This window comes from Urocitellus parryii, chromosome 8 (genome assembly GCF_045843805.1).
Source record: "Urocitellus parryii isolate mUroPar1 chromosome 8, mUroPar1.hap1, whole genome shotgun sequence".
NCBI classification, from domain to species: domain Eukaryota; kingdom Metazoa; phylum Chordata; class Mammalia; order Rodentia; family Sciuridae; genus Urocitellus; species Urocitellus parryii.
The window spans coordinates 121,967,795-121,977,848 of NC_135538.1; the positions used below are offsets into that span (position 1 = coordinate 121,967,795).

Sequence of the window (10,054 nt, forward strand, 5' to 3'; positions counted from 1 at the left end):
TTTTAGTTCTTGGCGGACACAACATCTTTGTTGGTATGTGGTGCTGAGGATCGAACCCGGGCCGCACGCATGCCAGGCGAGCGCGCTACCGCTGAGCCACATCTCCAGCCCTGGATCTCAAAACTTAAGACCTGAGGAAACACTTCTGAGTTTAAATCTTAGCTTAATGAAAGAATGCTAAACATTTTTTATAACACTGGGATTCATGGCAACCCTTTTGCTACCTGGGACTTGCAAAGACAGTGAATATAAATGAAACTGTGGGGACCCTGAGACTGGTGAGGCTACTGCTACCTCCACAACTCTGGATTCAACCTGGGGTATGTGACCTCACATAAAACATGATCTTAGAAAGGAGAAGGAAGAAGGAGGCAATAAAAGGCCAGGGAAAGAGCCAAGGCAGTTTATTTAAAATGACTATGAAACCTTTCTCTGCATAAGAAAGGTGTGGGCTTCTTGCTCAGCCAAGTCCCTCTGCATATTTTTTCTTCTGGGGCTCATGAACAGCTTCAGGGTTATAGACTGCAGGATTTGGTGCGTGGTTCATTTTCACTGCTGATGGCACGATGGGAGTCAAGTCCACATCAGGTATGACATGGGCAAGCCACCCACAAGTGCTGTCCAGCGAATGCCATGCGGCTGGGAGCCTGCTTCACTGTGTTGGGGGAAATCCCCCATAGAATCCCCCACTAAAGGCAAAATTCTGCATGTGCCTGCTCCCTCATTCCTCCAGGCCAGGGATCCAGGGCCCTCCACTCACTTTTTCTTCACTGGGACTACTGCAGTTTGCACCATGTTCCGGAATTGCCCAACTGAGGGATCCACATCATCTGAGTTGATGATCTTATCATCTCACTGAAAGTCACCCATGAGTTCTTCCTTTTCTGCTCTGGTCTCTGAATGTCCATATTTCCTTCCTTAATGTGAGGATAGAAATCCACTTCTTGTGGACAGTGTTGAGCTCTGTCAGGTTATCAAGCTCAGTTTCTTTCTCTGGAAGTCCCAATGGGTCCTGAGTTCATAATCTTCATTCATCTTTTCCTCTCCTTTCACAGCTGATGGCAATGTCTGAGGTTTCTTGTGCAGTGTGTGCCCTTGTGGAAGTGCCAAATGAGACCGTGGAATTTGTTGTGGCTTGTGAGTTACAATTGAGTGTGACCTAAGAAAATGCCATGTGTACTGTTTTTTATTTTTATATATATATATATATATATATATATATATATATTTAGTGGTAGTTGGACACAAAACCTTTATTTTACTTACTTATAAATAAATAAACCCAGGACCTTGCACTTGGGAGGAGAGAACTCTACTGCAGAGCCACAACCCCAGAGCCCCCCTACCCCTACCCCTCGGCATGTGTACTGTTAAGTGCTACATCCTGTGTGGCCAAACTTGCAAAGCTGATAAGACTCTCTTTTTTTTTAAAGAGAGAGAGTGAGAGAGAGAGAGAGAGAGAGAGAGAGAGAGAGAATTTTTTTTTATTTTTTAATTTTTTTTTAAAGAGAGAGTGAGAGAGGAGAGAGAGAGAGAATTTTTAATATTTATTTTTTAGTTCTTGGCGGACACAACATCTTTGTTGGCATGTGGTGCTGAGGATCGAACCCAGGCTGCACGCATGCCAGGCGAGCGCGCTACCGCTTGAGCCACATCCCCAGCCCCTCTTCAGATTCTTATGGTAGACTGATGCAGCATGAACCTGAGAGCAAGACTGGTGGTCAATGGTAAAGTCACACAAATCAAGTTTTCTCCCAAATAAGTAAAATTTTTTCTCACCAATAATGAGTTTCTCAATTAATTTGTCTCCTTTGACTACATCCAGATGTAAAGCAGGTGGGGGTTTACCTGCCCAGGTTGGGCAACTGAACAGTGGGCGGCTGGAGCTGGAGTTTGGGGCTGCCGTATCTGTGTCTCCCCCTCCCATTTGGCAGGCCTGAAGCACACCAGGAAACTCCCACATTTTCTTTATCCATTCCTTTGTTGAGGGCACCTGGCTTGGTTCCATAGCTTGGCTATTGTGAATTGAGCTGCATATATGATTTATTCTGTCTTTCCTATTCCCATCTCCCTTCCCTTCCCTTCATCCCCTTTGTCTAATCCAATTCTATTTCCTCTGCCCCTTATTATGTGTTTTATTAAAGCAGAGCCATTATTATTCTAAGTACAGCAAAGAATCTCTTCTCTCCAACATTTATCCTGGTGCCCTGAAAATGGAGAACAGTTTTTTTGTTTTTAAACCTGGTGGAACAACCAGTATGAGGAAGTCCTAAAGTAACACACACACATACACACAAACACACGTATGTCCATAAATGTGCACAAAAAACCATACATGCTTATACACACACATTCACACAAATCCACATACATACAGTTGCTTATTAATATTCATGCATATGCATGTACACAGACAAGCCCATTACATACACCCTTCAGATCTGCCAACTCAGCCTTGGGGTCTGATCTATTCTCACTCAATGTTCTTTAGGAAACTTAGGCACCTGAGGGAGAAGGACCAGAGAAATTTTGTCCCATGTGAAGTAGACTCACTTCCCATGCACTGTGGGACTTTCTGGGCCTTATGTATCCCTGCTCCTAGAACCCTCCTAGAGAAGCAGGAGGTCCATCAGATCAAGACTGTGGAGTTCAGAGGCAGCCATGGGACTTGGACAGCCTCTGAACTGGGGCACAGTCTTAGGGCCTGCAAGAGTCTCTAGCATTTCTCTTTACCAGCAGCTTCTCAGCCTGTGCTCCCTCCAGCGAGGTCCCTCCCAGGCTCTGCTACACCACAGGATGTTACCACATTAACCTCAACCCTTTGGGGTGAGGCACTGTTAGGACACCAGTATGTGGAAAGCCTGACCTCGTCATCACTTGACGTCTTCTCCAGTACACAATTCCCATGATGAGCAGAGGTATCATAGCAATCAAAGTTACCGTGACTACAGCTTTATATTTCTCACTGGTGTGTTCGTTGGGCTGAGAAAGTGGATCTGAAAAGAGAAGGTGAGCAACTCTTACCACCAGTTTTCAGCCCTGACTTGGCTGAAGGTTTCTGGAATGCCCCCTGCTTTCCCCAATAAACAAGTCCTGTACCTTCAACTCCTCCTTACCAAATCTCAGGGTGAGGGGCTCAGGCAGCCCCTCATGATGCACATGGCAGGTGTATCTCTGCTCCTCTCCAGCAGGCACCACCACAGCTGCCCATTTCTGGAAGTTTCCATCCCCTGCAGGCCTGGTCTCCACTACCTCCATGTCCTGACTCTGATCTTCCCCATCCCGCTGCCAGGTCAGGGAGATCTCAGCAGGGTAGAAGCCCATGGCCCAGCACCTCAAGGTGACTTCATTTTGGTCAGGGAAGGGATGGTAGGTCACACGTGTAGAGGGAGGCTCTGTGGATAAAGCAGGGAGGACCCATGCAAAGACTTATTGTAGTAGCTACTCTGATAACAAAGAAAATGCAACTCATGATGGTTTGGCTACCAACCAGGGCAAGGCAGGGGGTGTCAGCTAGGCAGGTGTGGACTAAGTACTATGCTAAACTGGGATCCAAGGAACTGTCCTAAGAGTTCAGTCCCAACATTCTTTTTTAGAGCAAGAGCCATGTCAAGACTCTCCATCTTCTCATCAAGCCACTGGTCAGTGTTTCCAGATAAATGTTGATAGGTGCTCAGAGCTGCCATATCTCTAGTGGAAAAGGGGCAGAAGTGTAACCCCTGTCCCCCCCCCAGCCTAGGAACATGACCAGAGGTCATGAGAGCAGTTTTGCCCCAGGGAGGACTTAGAAAAGGGGCAGACAGCATTTTCCAGGAGACTTGCTCAAATCCATAGCTCCTGCTATGTGGAAGCCCCCTTCAGTACAGTGGCCCTCCTCACCTACACAAGAGAGCCCATATCCCTATGCCCAGGTAGTCCTGGGGAGCTTTGCATCAACTCTGAAGAAAGAACCGAATGGGTGGGCTGAGGGAGGTCATTACCAGTTCGGTTCAAGCTCTTCCCTCCAAGCTTCAAATATCTCCGCAGCCACAAGATGCATTCCTTTTCCAAATAGCTCTTGTCTTTTTCTACCAAATATCTATTGTCCTCCCACTTCTGCTTGGTGTGGCGAGCAACTGAAGAGACTGCAGTGTATTGAAGAGTGTCCAAATCCAAGATCAGGTAGTCACTGCCATCATAGCCATACTGCCAATGCCCCCAGACGTTGTTGTTTTCCTGCAGCTCGCAGCCATAGGTGAACTGAAGGGTGTGCAGGCCTACCCATCCCCCAGACAGGCATGTCAGTAAGGGCAGATGTACCCCATCATGGTCCCTGCTCCCTCCACAACTGATCCCTTGGCTTCTCCTTATGTGAAGTTCACACTTTGGACAACTTAGTTTGGTCCCTGATACTGGTCTCTTTTATTTGCCATTAGCTCTGCAGCAGTGAGCGGTCTATGCTGGGTTCCAGGATGTCTTGAAAAAGATATGGCATTGCCATGAATTTGTCAATTGGACAAATTATTCAACCTCCATAGCTCTCTATCTTTTGTACATGGAAAGGTTAGAGCATGACCACATAGATTTCCTTCTGTGTTAATTGTATCAGATTCCAATCATATCAGATTCCAATCATATCATTTCCAGCTTTCTGAAAACAGGATCACTGTACACAGCATTAATGTCAGAGGATACACCTCTGTGCTCAGTATTAATTCCTTGAGGTTCCAGAGAAGGCAAACTTAGCATTAACAAGCACCAACTTCTGCTGAAAACATAATGAATTTCAAAGTCAAATATAAATAACTCAGACTGCCCCAGCTTGGATTAATTGTGCCCTCCCTTGGGGTCTACAGTCCACAGGATCAAGCTTCTAAACCAACACTCACAAAGTATACCAAACTTTGTGCATTGTCTCTCCCCTTCCATGTCATGAGCCCTTTGCAGGTTGTGACTACACTGGTATCTGTCCCAGTGATCTGGCAAACCCTGTGGAACACATTCTCCTACCAGTATCAACTGGTAAAAAGCTTCAGTCTTCAGCTTTCATTATACCTCTCACTGATTTAAAGGCCCTTTACAAACTTATTTCAATAATCCCAAGCAGTCAGGAGACACTAGAGACCAGTAAGCTACATTCTGTTCCCTGAATGCACTCTGCCCAATCCCAGCCCACCCTTGGCTGTGCCCTAACTTCTGGCTGCATGAAATGTATTTATCTTCCTAGCCCAAACCATACACATTCCATAGGTTCTATCCAAAGTTCCATCTCATTCATGAAACTCTCCCTGACCACTGGATGTCTTGTCTGTCTACTTCATTAAACTATTTTTCTGCTTCTCATTTGGCATTTAAGGAGCTACTGGCTTTTGACATCTTTTGGTATGCCTTATAGTGTCAGTAACATGTTTCCAGCCCTATGGGTGCCTCCCCATGGTAATTGTAAGTGCTTTGAGGACAAACACTTGGTCATGTTTTCTGGTTGTCCCCCTCCAGCACTGAAAGATAAATGCTAGGTATATATCTGCAAGCCAGTGAGTCTGCTGAATACTGAACTAAGAATGTCCATAGACCTTGTCCCCAGGGACCAAACTGGGCTAGCTTTTATTCTCAAGTGAGAACTTGTCAAAATACTTGCTGAGGGCCTCCGGCCTGTGGAGGTGGGGTGAGGCTGCTTGCCCTGCTTTCTCCTGGGCACATACCTGGGAGCTCTTTGCTCTGACTCCCATTCATGCTGCTGTTGTAGTACTGTTGCACATTTCTCAGACTTAACTGGAAAATCTTCATCCGAGTCTTGAAGATCTTAGTCTCATCATCAAAGTATTCTGGCTTTTCCTTCAACCAGTCAACACAAGGATCTGCCTTCATCCCCTCGCTGTCAAAGTGAATAAAGAGTTGGTTGTCCACGAAGCCAGAGGCAGTAAACTTGGGGACGCCTGGGCGTGATTCAGACACAGCTGAGTAGAAATACTCCAGAGAGTGCGTTCCTGAGGCAGAGATCACGGATTCAGGTAAGCTTTGGTATTGGTTGAGGATCTAGCTCACAGTATGTGAGGGATGAGTGTGTGTGTGTGTGTGTGTGTGTGTGTGTGTGTAATAGAAGAGACAGGACATATTGCATAAAACAATGGAAATAATGGTGCAGAAGAACCCACCAGCACAAGTGCATTCAAATTCCACATTCTATACTCAGAGAGAATTCAAAGAATTAACAAAGAAATGTTAAGTGCAAGATCTCAATAAAAAGTTTTTATTAAGAAATTCTTGATCAGGGCTTGGGAAGAAGGATCTGGAGTACCGGGAGGTTTAAAAATAGCCCCAAGGGGGCTGGGGATGTGGCTCAAGCGGTAGCGTGCTCGCCTGGCATGCGTGCGGCCCGGGTTCGATCCTCAGCACCACATACCAACAAAGATGTTGTGTCCGCCGAGAACTAAGAAAATAAATATTAAAAAAAAAAAAAAAGTTAAAAAAAAAAAAAATAGCCCCAAGGGCGGGGAATGACAAAGCCTGAAATAGACTTCTCCTCTAGGTCCCTGCTATAGTGCCACAACAGTTCAACCGCAGAGGCACAGGCCCCTCCCCCCTCTTCCGGTTTAGGCACCAGTGCTGGTCTTGCAAGTGTTTCCCTAGACCATTTTTCCCTCACTGTAGGCCACTTTCTTTCTTATAGTTCAGCTTATTTATAGAAAAAGTGGACAACAGACAGTCTTTAGCCTTACTTCTCCCAGCTCCTGGGTCTGGCTTCTGTTCCCCAAACTTTGGATCCTTTATTGTCCCTCATCTGGAATCTCTACTGGCTACCTTTGGTCTTGCCCTCTTCAGGTTTTTGCCGAAATGTCACTTCCTCTGGGAGAATCCACCTCACTCCCCACCTCTCACTGCTGGCAAGGTGAGCTTTTTCTGCTACTTTGCCTCCAGGATCAAGGGACATCACATGATTATGGACTCACTTTCAGCTTACCAACAAATCCCACAGAAATAGCAACTTTTCTTTCTTGTTACTCATTGTATTCTTAGTTCCTATAACTACTGTATTAGTTAGCACCAGAGAAAGAAAACTAGAGGGAAAAAAAAAAAGTTAGGATGAAGGAACTGCCTCATGCAGTTCTAAGAACAAGTGAGGATTGTTTCATGCAGTGGAGGTGGGGGAAAATTCAAAATCTGCAGGGGAGACAGGCTGGTGACAAAAATCTGATGTTGCAGCTCAAGTCTGAAGTCACTGTGGAGGCAAAATTTCCTCTTCCCCAGGGGCCTTTTTCTCTTAAAGTCTTCAACTGACTGGGTAAGGCCCAACCACAATTATGGAAAGCAATCTGTTTTACTCAAAATCCACTGACTTAAATATTAAATATAAAACTCATCCAAATACCCTTACAGAAACATCTGGAATAATGGTTGACTAAAAATCTGCATTGTCCCAGGCTTGGGACAATAGCTTCTCATTAGTTTGTTTAAGGGAGAATGGCAAAGTAGTAGCTAAGGGGAAAAAAACTTTTATATAAATTTAGTGATAGAATTTTCCTGGATAAGACACAATCAAGTGAGTACATTAATGATGCATTTCCACGTGAATATATTGTTTGTGTGTGTGTGTGTGTGTGTGTGAGTGTGTGTGAGTGAATCTCTTTCAGTTCTAACTACCCTTAAAACCAAGGATCAAAATGAACTCAGAACCATTGTCAAATACCTGTATCACAAATTGTTTGTTTGTTTTGTTTTTTGGTGTTGAGGTTCTAACCCAGGGCCTTGAGCATGCAAGGCAAGCATTCTACCAACTGAGTTATATCCTCAGCCCCAGTATCACAAATTGTTAAAGCATAACTTTCTCTCTCTCCTTTTTCCTTCTAGTGCTGGGAATTGAACCCTGGACCTGGCCTATGCTAGGCAAGTACACTACTATTGAGCTACATCCCCAGCCTTTCTTATTTTATTTTGGGACAAGATCTCACTAAGTTGCCCGGTCTGGCCCTGGGACTTGCCATACTCCTGCCTCAGCTTCCCAAGTAGCATGAATTACAGGCCTGTGCCACCACACTCAACTAAAGCTCTTCTTAAAAAAAAAAAAATTATATATATATATTGTAGTTGGATGCAATATCTTTATTTTATTTACTTATTTTTATATGGTGCTGAGGATCGAACCCAGAGCCTCACACATGATAGGCAAGCGCTTTATTGCTGAGCCACAACCTCAGCCCCTAAAGTATACTTTTCAAAAATAATTAAGCATAGTTACATTGCTGTCACTTGAAAATATTATAATTAATAATTTTATGAGGTTTTTTAAAAAAGCTGTTATTTAAATTATTTTATTTTTATCCCATCCTTTTGAATATCTATTTTTGGTACTGGGATTGAACCATGGGTGCTTTACCACTAAATGGCATTGCCAGCCTTTTTGGTTTTGAGACAGGTTCTAAATTTAGGATTCTCCTGCCTTAGTCTCCTGAATTGCTGGGATTACAGGCTGTGCTCCACCGTGCCCAGCTTGGATTTCTATTTTTAAATATTTCATAATGTGCCAATGTATTGATGTACACTTATTTCATAAATACATAAATATTTTTAAAGTAAGGAAGAAAAAATAGAGTAAGGAAGATACTTTGAAAACATTGGCAGGAGATGGTGGGTTCAGACACCCAGTTTCTGGGCTCTTTTTTAAATTTTTTTATTCTAATTTGTTACATATGTCAGAATAATACATTACAATTTATATTACATATATAGAGCTTCCTCCCCTCCCCCTTCTCCTCCCCCCTCCCCCTCCTTCTGCTTTCCCCTCCCCTCCCCCTCCCTCCCCTCCCCTCCCCCTCCCCTCCCCCTCCCTCCCCTCCCCTTCTCCTTTCCCCCTCCCCCTCCCCTCCCCTTCTCCTTTCCCCCTCCTTCTGCTTTCCCCTCCCTTCCTCTCTTCTTCTGCTTTCCCCTCCCCCTCCCTCCCCTCCCCTCCCCCTCCCTCCCCTCCCCCTCCCTCCCCTCCCCTTCTCCTTTCCCCCTCCCCCTCCCCTCCCCTTCTCCTTTCCCCCTCCCTTCCCTCCCCCTCCCTTCCTCTCTCCCTCCCTCTTCCTTCCTCCCCCTCCTTCCCCCTCCCTCCCCTTTTCCCTAGCTAGAGTTGATCTAATCTTCCCACTATGAATCAGCCTCCTTAAGCCCCTCTTCTTTGTTCTTGTGTGTATGTGTGGGTGTGTGGTGCTGGGGATTGAACCCAGGGCCTTATTCATGCGCGGCAAGCACTCTACCAAGTGACTCTCTTTTCTAGGTAGCTTTTTTTTTTTAAGTTGTTGATAGACCTTTATTTTATTTGTTTATATGCGGTGCTGAGACTTGAACCCAGTGCCTCACACGTGCCAGGCACGTGCACTACCACTGAGCCCCAGTCCCAGCCCTTCTACGTAGCTTTAAAGCTCCAAAACCGTCAATGTTGAGCACACAGGGTGCAGCATTCAGAGGTGCGCCAGCTTCCTACTAGTCTGCACCGCCCGCCCTGCTTTGCCAGAGCCCTTGTTTCCCAGACGCTGTAGGCTGGCGAGTAAGGACCTGCAACCATCGCTAAGATTTTGGAAAGTTACTCAGGGATTGCAAAATGCCCTGAAGTTTTCGGGCTACGGTCTTTCTCTCTCCCCTTTGAGTTTCTCCCACAATTCTTGACAGCCCGCCGCCCCTGTCGCCCCTGCTGTTCCACTCACGGGCGCGGGTGCCCTTCAGGAAGCTCAGGAACACATGCAAGAGGACAAAAGTCGATAGCATTTTCTCAGCTGTGCTGTTGATTGACCACGCCACCCGGGAGTCCAGACCCACACTGCGAAACTCAGTTCCGCCATAAGCTCGAAGTGGAGGGAGGCGCTCTGAGAGAAACGAGAGTTAAGAGGATCAGTCAGATAGAAGCTGTGGGTGGGGTGTGTAGAGAAGAGGTTTACATAGGGTGGTTTCAGAAACGATGAAACCTTGAGCTATGGCTTCTTCCTCACCAAATGCAAATGTCATTACACCTACCTAGGAAAAAACCAGGGACTTTTGGAAAATTGTAGATATGAATGTTTAATGAGGGGAAAATATTAAACATGAAGATCAAATGATG

The 10,054-nt window shown here is 45.5% G+C and overlaps 1 protein-coding gene across 4 annotated transcripts; it reads right to left on the reverse strand.

The window, feature by feature from the left end:
- Positions 1-389: 389 nt before the first annotated feature.
- On the reverse strand, positions 390-9,854 carry LOC113200769 (DLA class I histocompatibility antigen, A9/A9 alpha chain-like). Of its 4 annotated transcripts, none has more exons than XM_026414312.2 (6): positions 9,663-9,854; positions 5,682-5,966; positions 3,981-4,256; positions 3,117-3,395; positions 2,867-2,996; positions 390-1,159 (listed from the first exon to the last, which is right to left on the reverse strand). In XM_026414312.2, the coding sequence occupies exons 1-6, from the start codon at positions 9,721-9,723 to the stop codon at positions 967-969; spliced, it is 1,224 nt and encodes a 407-aa protein (XP_026270097.2). In that variant the 5' UTR covers positions 9,724-9,854; the 3' UTR covers positions 390-966. The 4 variants fall into 4 exon arrangements, with proteins under 4 accessions (XP_026270097.2, XP_077657783.1, XP_026270100.2 ...); XM_077801657.1 differs by lacking the exon at positions 390-1,159 and adding an exon at positions 1,356-1,419 and having other exon boundaries at positions 9,663-9,853; XM_026414315.2 differs by lacking the exon at positions 390-1,159 and adding an exon at positions 1,552-1,702 and having other exon boundaries at positions 9,663-9,852.
- Positions 9,855-10,054: the final 200 nt, after the last annotated feature.

What these genes read in the sequence shown, in the direction of transcription:
- LOC113200769 (XM_026414312.2), bottom strand. Translation starts at nt 9,723, where the DNA reads ATGCTATCGACTTTTGTCCTCTTGCATGTGTTCCTGAGCTTCCTGAAG. An exon ending in GAAGAGCTTGAACCGAACTG is followed by an intron (nt 3,396 to 3,980) that starts GTAATGACCTCC and finishes CTTTATCCACAG; the next exon opens with AGCCTCCCTCTACACGTGTG. An exon ending in GCCCCTCACCCTGAGATTTG is followed by an intron (nt 2,997 to 3,116) that starts GTAAGGAGGAGT and finishes TTCTCTTTTCAG; the next exon opens with ATCCACTTTCTCAGCCCAAC.